A 15405-nucleotide genomic window follows, 5' to 3' on the forward strand; every position below is an offset into this window, starting at 1 on the left:
CACGGGTGCAAGTGCAGTGGCACCATTCTTTTTGGGGTATTTAGACTTGGGAAAGAGGGGTTGATAGTGCTCATGGTAGTGGTTAAGGTGCAATTCATGTGGTTCTGCAATGATAGTGTGGATCGCACATGGCATATCTGTAACAAAATCACTCGATGCCCTACTACAGTCCCCAGTATATGGCCATTGGAAAAGGCAACAAACATGACTGCTTCAAAGTTGCAGGAGTTAAAGTCAGGAGGCTACAGAATATTAAGATTGCAGTTAAGGAAACAAAGAATGTGCGTTATTGGCCAAAATTATCAATTCAAGCCTCCAAGATAATTGAATCAACAGTAACCATGGAAGCTCAGATTGCATCACATTATCCTAAAGACAAACGTGCATGAGAAATTCATGGTGGAAACGTCTACTTCACAAGTTCAGGGCGAGAGATATGAAGTTCATATCGCAAGTAGCTCGATGTGTACATGTGAAGACTTCGCACAACGAGTGGCACAAAGCAAAGCGTATATGGCGTGCAAGCATAATTACTTCATCTTCCTTCGCTATTTTGGCTTAGATTTAAACCACAATATGTTTATACATCAGAGAAAACTAACAAATGAGGCTCTGCTTTGTGTGTTCAACTATCATTGTATGGCTTAAACAGGGCGTGTAACTAAGTTGTATCCCTCAAGTCTCTTGGTCTAGTCACGTAATTGTACCGCACGAATTGTAACTAGTCTTTTACTATTGTATTTATTTTTTTAGAAATTCAGTATATGATGGTGGCTTCTGTCTTCTTGTTTTTCTGCTTTGTCAAACATGGAGGGCTCTATGTGGATTGAGTTATCCTGTTTTGCAACTAATTGGTGTCATATAAAAAAAGTCTATAGTACCCAAATAGAGGGCATTATGTTGAACCTTGTGGAAAGGATCCAAAACATAGTTTTCGGATATGTACATGTTAGTTTAAAGGTTCTATTTGAATTAGAAATGACAAGAAAAGCTCCCTCCAAAAAGCTTTCTCCAACCAAGGTGTGGAACGATTTTTCACTGCAAGCACCGCTTTATAAAAGTCTTTGAAAAAGCTCGCTCGTGAGCTTGCTCAAAAAGCTCGCTTCATTCCCATCCCCGATTTATCACAAGTCTTACCAAGTTTGGAGGGTCCACATACTTGCATGGAAAATTTAAACATAACCATAATCCTTTACTTAAAATTAGAAAGTTTTTTTAGTTTTGATCATACATAGTTTCAAGATGGAATTGCCATCTCTTGTTTATTGACCAACTAGAATGTTTAGATAATTGCAACATGGATGACACCTGTCAAGTCCACTCAACCCCCAACCCCCTCTTGGACTCCTATAGCCTCACCATCAGAATCATACGGCAGCTACTCTACGATCACCAAAAATTCAGTGACTCCTAGTAGAATCCCCCTATCTACCTCTATGTATACTACTCCTTCAAGCATGCCTACTACTAGGAACATGTCTACTTACACCCTAGGATGTGCCTAGTCAGCTAAGAATATTTTATATTTTTGATTGCAAGAAGTGATACTCAAAGATGAAGTTGGAAGAAGGAAAATTACCCAAGGCTCGCTGCTTATGGCAATCCCCCATATATATCACATGAAATACCATAATGCCTTTTTGGATATCAACTCTATAAGCAATTTTCTTAGTCTTTTTTCTATGGACTAGAAGGCAACAATGCATGTAAACTAGATAATATTTGTTTTGGATGGACTTTTTTGGTTTCAATTAAGGGCAGTGTATGCAATGCCAAGTCTGTGTTTTGTTATGAATGGTGGATTTCTTTGTAGAAATTGAGCACATATTAACATATGACTTAGCTAGTTTGATCCAGACATCAAAATGTCTTACATAAGAGGTGCATGGTATGCAAAACTTACATGGCCGAACAAGCAAAAAGAAGACTAGCTAAAACACCTTTTATCCCATATAAAGTGTCTCAACTAGAAGCCTTGCAAGGCATATACTCCATATGTGATCAATTTCACATCTTAAACACCTCGCCACTTCCCTCTCTAATGGCTATTAATAAAGCTCACAAAAAGGCTTTTAGATGGATAACCTATGGGTCAAATTGTTGTTTTTTCGATTTGTCTTTGCCTTTTTTCTAAACCAAAAGGCTTGGCTATGCTACCACATAAAAATCCAATCCTAGTGGGTTGTGGATTCCTTATATGATGTAGTAAATAAAGCCTACTCTTTTTTCAAACTCCTCGTATCAACATGCGGCACAAGACATGAAAAGGTTGAAAAAATTATCATGTTATTGTGTGTGTGTGAGTACATGAGGCACTAGGCCACCTTATCCATTGTTATAGGAGACTTGTACCATCGTGGGATCTAACACTTAGAAGTTTTCAAGGGCATCACTTGAAAGCCTTGGTTTGAAGCCAAAAAGTATCTCATTGTGAGTAAAGATGGTTTGTTCTTATTATAGGATCAATGTTAAGTGGTACGAGGTGACAAAACCACATGCACAATCTACCCCCACTATCCGCATGGTAGGGTCTTCCTCCATTTTCACCCCCATCACCCCACTTCTTAAAACAGAGAAACTGCCATCTCAATTGAAGCTTGCAAGAAGTGGATCCACCTTTCATATGCTATTTAAAAGTATGTGTATGGAATCACAGAGCTTAAGGGTAGAAGATACACTCCTTGGCCCTTACATCTTCAGAAAGTGCTCCCTAGATATGGCTAATGAGGTCCCTGTAAATTTTATAGTTCAAGCTATGTTGACATCAATAACAAGTGCACTGTTTCAAAGACCATAAATTAAATACTGATTGAGTATTTGATTTATGATGGATGCAGGTAACATGGACAATGCTTGCATAGAATAGCACTTTGGTTTTAAAACAAAGGGGGGTTATCCAACATCACCATGGGAGCATTGATTATTGTACCATATGCCTTGAGAATAATTTGAATCTTGTTACTTTTGCATAACTATGAATTTTCTTATTAATGTGGTCATTTTTGTATGTTGCTTACACACACATTCAACCCGAAAGAGATGCACAACATAATCAACACATTATTGAACTCGACAATGAACTTTCTCACCTTTGATACAATTGCTCTCTCCTACATACATGCCCTTCTCTCTTTTTCTCTATCTACATACTCTCTCTCTCTCTCTCTCTCCACGCTCTCCAATGTGTCCATGCTGGCTTTCTCCACCTCTCAATTCGTTGAGGATTTTAAAGCCATGTAGAGTGGCTCAAATTATCCACCCTTTCTCCTTCTTTTAGCCACCATCTTTGTCATCGAGTATACCACTTCACTCCAAGGAGCTGATCGCCTCCCTCCATTGTCTAAGACACTCTAATAGTAAGACGATAGGCAGCCTAAGGCAATGAGGAACAGAACTCTCCCACGTTTGTTCCCAACGCCATGAACGCCCATTTCAGTTATGTGAATATGGTAAATTTTGAAGTTCGGGGAGGAGGGCTGGCGCCTCCCGCCCCGCCAAGCAGCAATTGCCTTTGAAGATGGTACAATCGCGGGTGCGCCACACACACACAACAACGCACCGGGTGTGCATGTCATGGCGCTAAACAACGACGCTTCATTACAACAGACGGGTGGACGCGGGCAAATGAATATACCGCGCACAAGCATGCAAGCCGTGGATATGGAAAGACAAGCAGCTATGAGCACGTATCCCACACCGTACTCTCCATATTTTGAACAGCCTCAGACACAGCAGCAGCAGGTCATACAGAGATCCATGACCACCTCGCCCACCCAGCAGTTTGCAGGTGCTCGTCGTATGTCATCACCTTTACAAGCAGGCATGATGCCCAATATGCAAGATGGGCGCAACCCATCACCCACAAAGAGAGCGTCTTTTGATCCGCAGCTAGAAGAAGAAGCATCAACTCAAGGGCGATACCCTTCACCCACAAAGCGGAAGACCATTGTTGTAAACCCTACGTCATTTGACATTAGTTCAAGGCCACAGATGATGCCACCACAACAGGAAGTAGCCTCTCCGAGAAAATCTATTATGCAGCAGCAAGGGCAGCCCCTATCTCCAAGGAAATCAATGATGAATATCCCTCCTTCACAACCTGTGTCCCCGAGAAAATCTATGGTTCAGCAGCAGCAAGTGCTTCATCAGTCAACCATGTCTCCGAGAAAGTCCATGTTACAGCAACCGTTGTCTCCAAGAAAGTCCACATTTTCTCAACCGGGTGATGGGCTCCAAGGCAATGCTGCCCGCTCTGTTAGTATGTACAGGGAACTTGCAGTGCCAACATCACAACAACAAGAGGATTTTCCTGCTTCATCTTCCTATGTTACTGACAGGTCCATGAGCATTGCACCAGCTGCTCAAATGCAACATGACGAGGAGGATGACTACGATGATGATAATACTGGCATTGATGACGGTGGTGGTGGTTATGATGTGCAAAATGTGCCAGTGAGTCGGTCTACAAGCATGGCTCCGACTGTCCGTTTTCAAGACAACCAGTCTGTTCTTATGCCGACCACCAGCCATAACCACATTGTCAACAGGTCATCCACTTTGGCAAGGCCGTCACAGGTTGCAGCAGCCAATACGAATCCCCGCATGAGTGTTTCTCCTAGGCTGATGCAGTCACAACAACAACCACAGCAATCTTATCCCCCTGTAAGGTCACAATCATCCATTGGGAGGACTAAAACCATTTCTCCATCTCAAATGAACTTGGAACAACACCGGCAATCGGTCATCAGCAGGTCCATGAGCATGTCTCCAACTCAAATGAACATGGAACAACAGCAGCAACCACGCTTAAGCTCTGCAAATCTTGCATCTGCACAGGTTGGATATTACCCTCGCATGGTTGATCTCATCAAAGTTGCCATGTCATGTCATCCTGCTCATTTTAACTTGTTGCTTTCATTTTTTATGACTCAAAACCTTGGCATTATTAGAAAACAAACATTGTGATGTATGCCAGCAGGCCAGACTCACTATTTGTTGCCTTTGCAAGTGAAACCTTGACTCAAAACCTTGGCATTATCAGAAAACAAACATCGTGGTGTATGCCAGCAGGCCAGACTCACTATTTGTTGCCTTCGCAAGTGAAAAGGCCACAAATTCAACACAACATCATATATGTCTAGCCTCTCTGCTGTGTTGCACTAGGTTCCATCAAGTTGTCAGGATTAATGCAAGTTGAATAAAGAGTAGCTTTGAGACTTTGCATTCGGTTTTTGCATATGTGAAGGGTATCCGCTCCTATTAGGTGCCCTAAATAAGGAGGCCATCAGTATTATAAGAAGATTTGCCCATAGTCTCAACAAGCTCTTGCTAAAGGTGAAAAGCATTTTTTGTTATGTTTTGGGCGTAAATTTTCCACTACGAATGCAAGTGACAGGTATTTAAACTGAAATTATAGGGCCATTGCAGGCTTCTACAAGTCCTACAAACTGAACTGAACTGAACAACAAACTGAACTTGTAATTATCACTTGGGACAAGACACCTATCCCTCTCTCACAAGCACTAGCGCCAAGTGGGGGGGCAATTATGATATTCTTTATTGTTGATCAAACTGTGTAACAACAATCGAGTGAGACCATTCACCATATCCTTGTTTACAAACTGTGCCCTGGCTTTTAATTTACAGGCCCACAGACCTCAAAAGCTGTAAAAGCATCTGATTATTACAGAGCTTGCCCAAAAAGCAAACTTTTGCCAATACTCCGCTTGGCATCTGCAATGAAAGATTGCATTGAAAATCTGCTACATCAGCATTGCCAACCATGCTAGATTTTCTAGGTGGCATGTCTGCCAAAGGTGAATCGGATGATGATCAAGTCCGCAACTGTGAGATCAACAACCAGACCTCAGATCTACCTAGATAGAAGTCCTCCGAATCAACCTTCAAACAAGGGCAGCCCACTGCGCGGGCCTAGGACAGCACCAAGACCTGTCGTCATGCAAGCAAGCGAGTAGAGCATGAGGCTAGAAATGAAATGAAATGTATATGAACGTCTTCAAAAGGCCAAAATGACCTATGAGACCAATATTTTACAAAATAGTGAATCCGATACCATGTCTGGGTATAAAAGAACTAGAACAAAAATACCACTACTACTAGAGAGAGGGAGAGAGATCCAATGAGAGTGTCACGTGACACATTCAACCCTATGTGTCCGTGGACAAGCTACAGCATTATCAGGTTTCAGTTCAGTGAAGTCAGTCTAGAATAGGAAGTGATCTGGCACTTTTGTGAGTCTGTTCGCAGACCGTGCATGTCTAGACACTTAGATTAGATGCATATCCTCTGGTTGCACACAGCATGACCATCAGATTCCAGTCATATCCCATCAGTAGCATTTTTACAGTGCATAGACCTATTTTCTCTATTTTTGATATTTTTCACTTATTATTTTTAAGTGACTTTTGTTGGAAAGTAGGTAGGGCAATTTTGCTAAGTTTGTATATAAGCAAACCAAAGCTAGCACTTTCTGGCAGAAGAGGCAGCAGGAACTCAGTTCAACAGGCACCTTCTCAGTAGGACCCAGCAGGCCTAGCGTTTTTGCATCTGCAAGAAGGTCTAGCGTTTTGCACCCAGATCAGCCAGCGTTTTTGCATCTGCAGCAGCCTGGCGACAACAGAAGACATATTAGCCCTAGCGTTAGCAGTTTGCACCAGCAGATCAACAACGTTTTTGTAGATCAAGACAAATCAGCCCTAGCGTTTTTGCATCAGCCTGACTCCTCAACGTTTTTGCAGATCTTCGCGACGAAATCATCCCTAGAACCAGCATTTTCAGTTTTCAGCCTTTAGACACCGTAGATCAAGTCCCGAACCTCGCAGATCTCACCTTCCCGCAACAGATCCTCGCCACACAGTCAGATTCTGCAAGGTTTACAGATTCAGCCCAGAAACGTAGATTTCAGCATCTGCGTTTTCAGCGCGTCGTTGCATCGTCGCCATCGACATCGTCCTCGACATAGAGTCAAAATTCAACAGATACAAGATTTGCAGATTTCAGCCCATCTCGTCATCGTCCTCATCGTCGTCGACATCGTCAGCAAGTCCAAGCATTGTAGAGATTTGTGCAATCAATAGTAGACCGCTCTTGCCATAGAGAGTGGGGCCTTCGGAGGAGGGTTTTACAACGTCTCTGGTGTCGTATTCTCTTCTCTATCTCTCAGTCTCATGCACTTTCATTCACAGTGTCCATTCACTTTGTTTGTGTCCATTGCACTCTCTCACTAAAGGAACGGAAGGCTCTCCCTTCCATAAGTAAAAGGAGCCTTGAGCACAGTTCGGAGCACTCATCTTGAGCAAAGTTTAACATTCACTTCCGTTGCACCTTACACACAGAGAGAGAGAGAGAGAGAGAGAGAGAGAGAGAGAGAGAGAGAGAGAGAGAGAGAGAGAGATCCATAGTTCCTCCAATAGTGAAGACCGATCACTCTCATTTCTTCCGTATGTAAGATATTAGCCCGCACGATTAGTATGCGTTTGAGACCTTTTTTGCCTGATCTCATCCATACAAACAAGTTCTGTGCAGGATTGATGCATTTTGGACATCTTCACTTTTTATGAATTAGTTGAGTGGGTAGGCCAACTAATAACTCTCATGCTTCTTGATTTTGAGAAGGCTCATAATAGAATTGACTGGGGTTTTGTGGAGGGCACTATTCAGAGGAGGGGTTTCCCCTTGCACCGGATTATTGGGGTTGTTGCATTACATCGTACAGCTTGCAGTGCTGTCACAATTAGAGGTCACATAGGGCAGAGATTTGACCTGCCTCGCTCTGTCCGACAGGGATGTCCCTTGGCAGCTTACTTGTTTCTGTTTTTTGCTGAGGTCATGTCACTCTTCTTGCAAGGTAGTACTCCACAGTTGTGAGGCCTTGCTATGCCATTGGATGGATGACCAGATTTGTTGGACCACAAGTATGCAGAAGACACTTTGCTCTTTGCACGTTATGACACACATAGTTTTGGACAATTTACATTGTACGAGATACTCTAGCTACCTTTTGATTGGTCCGTGGTGCCAGTGGTGCACTCATCAACTAACACAAATCTTTTGGTTTTCTTGTAGAAGTAGATGAGGACTATTAGTGAGCTGTACAAGAGTATTTCACGTGGTTGCCCAAAGGACAAGTTTGCAGATACTGGGGTTTTCATGTTGGCATTGATGTGTCTGTTGAGCAACAGTTTGAGCCGGTTTTTCAATCTATCCGGAAGAAGCTTGCATTTTGTCTTTAGTTGGCAAAGCTCTTGTGGTGAATCAGGTCCTTTAGTGAGCTGTACAAGAGTATTTCACATGGTTGCCCAAAGGACAAGTTTGCAGATACTGGGGTTTTCATGTTGGCATTGATGTGTCTGTTGAGCAATAGTTTGAGCCGGTTTTTCAATCTATCCGGAAGAAGCTTGCATTTTGTCTTTAGTTGGCAAAGCTCTTGTGGTGAATCAGGTCCTTTTTGCGATGGCTTGGTTTACTACATCTTGCATGACTCTACTGGAGTTATAGCATGATGCTTCACTTTGGAGTTATAGCACGTCTCGCAACTTTTGGCGGGATCTCAAGAAAAATGGGACTCCAGTTATGTCTTTTTCTAACTGTGTTTTGCAGATTGGTGTTCAATTGCATAAGTGTGACGAGAAGCGTAAGGTGGCCTTCCTCCATGGCCTAGATGAGTACATCAAGCACATGTGAGGGTTTGGAGTTATAGCACATGTCACAAACTATTGATGTGTCAAGCCACTGAAGACCCAGAAGGTTAGGGTTCCTCGAGCCTAACCCTAGCCAACCTGCAGATCCTGGTTGAGGGGCCTAAAGCCTACTCGAAGTAGCAGAAGAAGAAATCTTTATTACCAACTTACAGATTCTTGTCGAGTGGCCCAAATAGCAAGTTGGGTTAGGATTAATAATTTTTAACCCCGAGCAACTTATAGGACGCCGTCCGATGGGGCCTAAAATAAAGCGGCCAAGAAGACATGATGACGTGGCAGTTGTACGGACCTGCCAAATTTCACACTGACACGTTGACATGGTAGATTGTACGGACACCTACGTTTTACGTTGCTGATGTGGCAAATGTAGAAATTTCCCGATTTTACATTGGCAGGCTTTTAGCGCTAGCTTTTGGACCAAATGCTTTTGGGTTTGATGCTTTCATGTAAAATGTTTTTAGATGGCTTGGGGCCTTTAAAAATGAACTGTGGGCTCTCTCTGGCATTCTACCACGTGTAGATGCAGAACAAAGCTAAGGGTGTTGTACTGTGTTGACGCAATATATAGAAATACCGAAAAGGGTACCATTGTTTGGGGCTAGTGCTCTCTTGGGGTGGAACTCCGCCACTCCATATCTCATGTGCAGTGTTTCTCTTTCAGTTCAGTTGTTTTGAAGCTTCTAAAGTTTGTTTAGTCTGTTCTTTTCTGTTGGCACGTGGTGCCTTTCCGTTACAGTCGTATCAGAGCTTCAATTGTGTGCTTTTCTGAAAGCATACCGGTCCTTTCAAAGAGCCAACGCTTCTCTCAGAGACAGTGCCATGCAGTGGTGGATGGCTATGCTACCAAGCTGCACACTTCAAGGACTTGGCAAGCTTTCAAGAATTTTTTTGCCCGAAGTCACATGGCATTTGACATCTTCCTTTGAAGTGTAGCTTCTGGCAGAGTGGGATATCTTGAAATGCTTGCCATGGAAACCCTAACAGATTACTACTATCATCAGGTGTCTCTATGTAACAGACTTGGACACTCCAAGTCAAGAATCAATCGCGACAGCACCAAATAACCACTTCAAACAATTCACAGATCACAATAGATTTGCACTGGCCCGGCGGAGTTTCGTGCCTAGAGATATTGGCCCCAAAGAGTGGCGCCCCTTTCGGTATTTCTTTTTGTATTAAAAATCAATGTCAGAGTACAAGAGTGGTTACGGTTTCACTCTCAGACTCTGCGTCCGGATGCCTGAGAAGTGAGACCCTCACCGCATATTTAAATGTTACAAGGGATGCCCAAAATAAGAGCCCCAAAAGCTTGAAAGCAAAAGCAGATTCTCTCTCTCTCTCAATGAGAGTAGAAATAAAGCATATTCTCTCTTTATCTCTCTTCCAATTTCCTTGCAAAGCCAAAAAGCAACCAACTCTTGGGTCGATGATGCTTTTCCCAACCTTCGTGATTCACGCCGCAAAATCCGGAGCTGCTACCACGTGGCACTGGCGCCAGTTTAGGTTTTCCAGCCAGCAGTTAGGGTTTGCAGGAAATTAGGGTTTCTGCTATCGGTAGCCACGTCATCACTTTGTGACACTCTCCTCGAGCTGATAACCTTGGAGGCCCAGTGTGATTGCTATATCATTGGATTGCCATCACCGCTACGGGAACACAGTCTGTCCAAGTCAGTTTCGACCAGCTTATGGACCATGCTGGGGTCGGCTATGAACCTATGGAAGAAACCTAACCCTAATTTTGCGTAGGTCTCAGAATGGAAAGCGAGTCGTCTTTTTGAGCTCGACTGACCAAGATACGCTCAAGAATGCTTTTTAAGTTTGATTTAGACACTTTTGCACTTTGTTTAAGAACTTGTTTGAAAATACTGCATGAAACTTGTTTGAAATGGATGTTATCTGTTTTGAACTTGTATTGGTGCCGATTTGAGAATTGCTTGACTTTGGTTTTGATATTGGTCTCAATGATTGGTGATTTACTCCTGGGAGGAGTACTGAAGAGAATTAATGCTTGATAATGCCTACACATTCTCATGGCCCGGACCCTTGAGGTTATTTGCGAGGGGAGTATTGAATGATTAAGTGGTGTTTATACTCATGGCCTAGACCCTTGTGGTTATTTGCGGGGGGAGTATTGAGTGTTTGAAAAGTGTTCTTACTCATGGCCGGGACTTGGATGGTTATTTTACGGGGGGCGTATTGAAGAATAGTCTGAGCAGTGGTTACTCTCAGCACCTCCAAGCGACGCAGGCTGTAGTCTGGGGAGTTGGGTTGTAAAAGGCCTCTATATCTCATGGCCCGGACCTCTTTAGGTTATTTGCGGGAGGAGTGATAAGGGAGTCATTAAACAGCTCATGGCTCGGACAGGGATGGTTATTTGTGGGGGGAGTATTCATCGGCGACTATATGTTTCTGTGACTTGTAACATGCATATCTAAGCATCTGTGCTGCATATCTAAGCATCTGTGCTGCATTGTGATGTGCCAATCACTAAATATTCCTAATTGGGTGAGATTTCTTGTGTATGTAATTTTAGTGCATCGAGACATCCGTTATAGATCAACACGGTCTGGGTGTGATGGCTAATTTTGCTACGTCAGAATATCAAGAGCTCTGATATGGAATGAGAAAACCGAATGACCCTCGGGATTGACCCTCAAAAATGTTTGAGCTAACTTGAGCTGTTTTGCAGGTCTGTAATCGTGGACGATTACTCTTCTCTCAAGAAGGGGGGATGTCACAAACTGTTGACATGTCAAGCCATTGAAGACCTAGAGGGTTAGGGCTCCCTGAGCCTAACCCTAGCCAACCTGCATATCCATGCTAAGGGGCCTAAACCTTAGCAGAAGCAAAAGAAAAAGAAGTCTTTACCAACCTACTGATCCTCGTCAAGTGACCCAAATAACAAGTTCGGTTAGGATAAATAATCCTAAGCCCCAACAACTTATAGGATCCCGTTTGATGGGGCCTAAAATAAAGCACACACGCACACAAAGACTAGTGTAGAAGACATGATGATGTGGCAGCTGTACGGACCCGTCGGATTTCATGCTCACATCTTGACATGGCAGATTGTACGGACGCCTGCATTTTTACACTGTTGAAGTTGTACGGATTTTCCGAATTTGCGCTGGCAGCTTTTTAGCGCTAGCTTTTGGACTAAATGCTTTTGGGTTTGATGCTTTTCATGTAAACTGCTTTTAGATAGCTTGGGGCATTTAAATATGAACCATGGGCTCTCTCTCTCTCTCTCTCTCTCTCTCTCTCTCTCTCTCTCACACGTGTAGATGCGGAGCATAACTGCAGACTGTGTCAAGCTGGATTTGCAAAGGTTGAGAACCATTGCCGCACCAATGATTGATGTTTTGAAAGGGGTTAAGACTCGTTGTCAACGAGTTGCATTGCTCGAAGCAACTGTTGAGGCTTTTGAAGCTCTTGGGATGACTCCTTCGAGGTATTTACAGATGCGAGCAACGTTGCCATAGGAGCTGTGCTGCAGCAACATGGCCGTCGAGTTGCAGTTTTTAGTAGGAAGTTAAATAGTGCATAAAAGAATTACTCAATGTAAGATAATGAATTTCTCTCTTATGATGTAGCAGGTTTGTTCGTTAAGCATTGGTATCCCCTTTATGGTTTGCCAAAGTCGATTGTGTCAATAGAGATGTTAAGTTTACTTCACATTTGCTGTCACGTGACACATCCAACCCTATGTGTCCGTGGACAAGCTACAGCATGATCGGGGTTTAGTTAGTCCAATCAGTCTAGATTTAGAAGTGATCTGGCACTTTTGTGAGTCTATTCGTAGACCGTGCATGCCCAGTCACTTAGTGTAGATGCATATCCTCTGGTTGCACACAACATGATCATAAGCATTCCCATCAAAATCCATCAGAATTCTTCAGGGGAATTTTCTAGTGCATTTAGCCTATTTTACCAATTTTTTGACATTTCACTTATTAATTTAAGTGACTTTTGTTGGAAAGTAGGTAGGGCAAATTGAGTAAGTTTGTATATAAGCAAACCTAGACTAGCACTAATTGGTAGAAAAGGCAACAGGAGCCAAGCTCAACAGGCAACTTCTCAACCAAGAACTTGGTGGTCTCCCCTCCAAGCAAGAACGACTCAGCACCTTGGCGTTTTCTCATTAGGCATCATCGCCCTAGCACAGCAGCCCTTGGCGTTTTGCATCAGGAGATCATCGCCCACACTCACAGATACCTAGCGTTTTGGATTTGCAGCCCTAGCGTTTTCAACCTAGATCGCCCTCCATTGTAGTTGGCGTTTTTCAGCCATGAAGCAACCGCAGATTCAGCCCGAAAGGACCATCAGTTTTCAGCCCTATAAGAGTAGCAGATTCAGCCCAAAGATCATCAGTTTTCAGCCCTACAGTAAATGCAGATTTTCAGTCATAAAGACCAGCAAAATCAGCGTTTTCCTTAGTGTTTTCGGCAACAGCAGATTTTAGCCGTTTTTGGACAGCAGATAAACACTTGCAGATTTTAGCCCTTAGACCGGCACCGCCATCCCCGTCGTCATCGTCGACGTAGCATAGACTTGCATCAGTCACATGCATCGTCAATGTACCAGTTTGTGCAATCAATAGTAGACCACTCTCGCCGACGAGAGTGGGGCCTTCGGAGGAGGGTTTTACAACGTCTTGGTGTCGTATTCTCTTCTCTCTCTATCTCTCAGTCTCGTGCACTTTCATTCACAGTGTCCATTCACTTTGTTTGTGTCCATTGCACTCTCTCATTAAGAACGGAAGGCTCTCCCTTCCATAAGAACAAAAGGAACCTTGAGCACAGTTCGGAGCACTCATCTTGAGCAAAGTTCAAACATTCATTCCGCTGCACCTTACATTGGTATCAGAGCTTTGGCAGTGTTCTTTATCACTCAAGGAAAGAACCACAAGAATCACAATATTTTTTTTTTTTTTCTTGTTGCGGTCGCACGAACCCAAGTTCGCTTGGGCATGTCGATTCCTAATCGTGTTTTTGAAGAGTGACAGGAATCCCAAGAAAGAAGGGCTTGTCCAGCCTCCCCTTGTGTCTCTTTTCACTCATCGAGAGCGGACCGTGCACTTAGCGGCCGGCCAATCGACGTGAGGTGGGAAAAAGCAACCTTGGTGTGAGCGCAAGGCCGCCAAGGGGTGCGCCCGCGGAAAAGAGCAGAACTCGGGTGAAGAGAAGATCCTTCTCGAACACAGATTGCAAGCGAAAGAATCTCAAGAACCTCAAGAACTCAAGAACCCAAGAACCCAAGTTCCTCGTGAACTTAAGAACCCAAGACCACAAGAACCCACGACTTTAGTGGATGGTCATCACTCGAAGTGGAATGGATACTTTGCTTGGAGGTGATGAGCATGAGAGAGGCGAAGAAGAATTTTTCCCACCAGGAGGTTTTTCCGATCCTCCCCCTTCCCCATCTACGTCAAGGATTGCACTAACTCCTATGGAGGAGTTGCCGCAGTTGTTTATGGACAAGAAGCTAGACCGCATAGCAGCAATAGAGCCTGAACACGACGAACAGATGGCAGCCATAGAGCATCAATACACAGAAAGAGTGGCAGCCATACATCGCGAGAACAAAGAAAGTCAAGCCAAATTGGATCGCGAGAACAAAGCAAGACAAGCAGAATATGACCGCAAGACCAAAGCACGGCAAGAGAAGGACGAAGTTGTGGCGACTCTTTTCTCAAGTGCAGGCACAAATGCAAGAGATTCGGGAAAAGGAGACTCTCTCAGTCTCTTCTTCTCCAAAGCATGATACATAGGATTTGCATGATGATAAGCATGATGATTTGAATGATAATGATGAGCATGATGATTTGAATGCTAATGATGAGCATGATGATTTGGTTGGCAATGACAATCATGATGATTTCCATGATGATCAAGATGTGATTTCTCACAAGCATGAGGATTTTCATGAAGATGATGTGATTGTTCATAAGGATGATGTGTTAGTGGATGCTTTTTCTAGCGAAGCTAACTTCGTTGCAGATTCGATCAATCACGAAGGATCGATCTTGGCTCTCGAGCCTAGGTCCAAAGAACCCTTACAGGAAGTACTATGTGTTCGCATGATTGATACGAACGCATTGTTCCAGTGTTTCATTCGTGATCGTTTCGTGTATTTTAGTCAGCGTCGTTATGTGATCCCTTTTCCTAGGCATGACATATTGTACGTTGAGCACGTTTCACTCATGAATGAGCACGAATGTATGCGGATTGTTCATGAAAAGCTGAAAAGTATGCATTCAAGGAAGTCACATTCCATGTCTCTTCCTTGGCATGACACAGTACCCGAACGAGCACATGAAAGTATGAGCACCAGTGACCAAGCATGGCATTTCCATTGTGAATTGCCACAGTTGATTGATTTAGATCAAAAGAGAAAGATTCGATCTCATTGTTTGCGTGTGTGTGGTGAACGGTTTGGCACTCCGTCTCTTTGTTCATCCACATTGCATGCACAATCTTTGAGGAAGACAAGATTTTTTCCACTCACTTTACATGGAATAGGTATGTTCATGGTTTTGTGTTAGAAATGGTTTCATAAATTTTTAGCCATGGAGATTCTTGAAGAAGAAAGAAGCATGACTCTAGACGAAGTTGAAGCATTGAAGGAGCCACAAAAGACTTTGTGTCGCTTTCGGCGCGGCCCAAAGAAGCAAGCATTGCAGACC

The 15405-nt window shown here is 43.4% G+C and overlaps 1 protein-coding gene across 3 annotated transcripts in view; it reads left to right on the plus strand.

Moving 5' to 3' along the window:
* The first annotated feature begins 3346 nt into the window (after positions 1 to 3346).
* The window catches only part of LOC147451244 (uncharacterized), a 107467-nt gene continuing 95408 nt past the window's right edge, over positions 3347 to 15405 (plus strand). For 2 of the 3 annotated variants that reach the window (XM_086520214.1, XM_086520212.1), the window contains exon 1: positions 3348 to 4836. In XM_086520214.1, the coding sequence (XP_086376340.1) occupies positions 3574 to 4836 (1263 nt within the window). In that variant the 5' untranslated portion in view covers positions 3348 to 3573. Of the gene's footprint in view, positions 4837 to 15405 lie in introns of all 3 variants that reach the window. The other variant, XM_086520213.1, reaches the window with a different exon arrangement.

Source organism: Adiantum capillus-veneris, chromosome 9 (genome assembly GCF_014529385.1).
Source record: "Adiantum capillus-veneris isolate H3 chromosome 9, ASM1452938v2, whole genome shotgun sequence".
NCBI classification, from domain to species: domain Eukaryota; kingdom Viridiplantae; phylum Streptophyta; class Polypodiopsida; order Polypodiales; family Pteridaceae; genus Adiantum; species Adiantum capillus-veneris.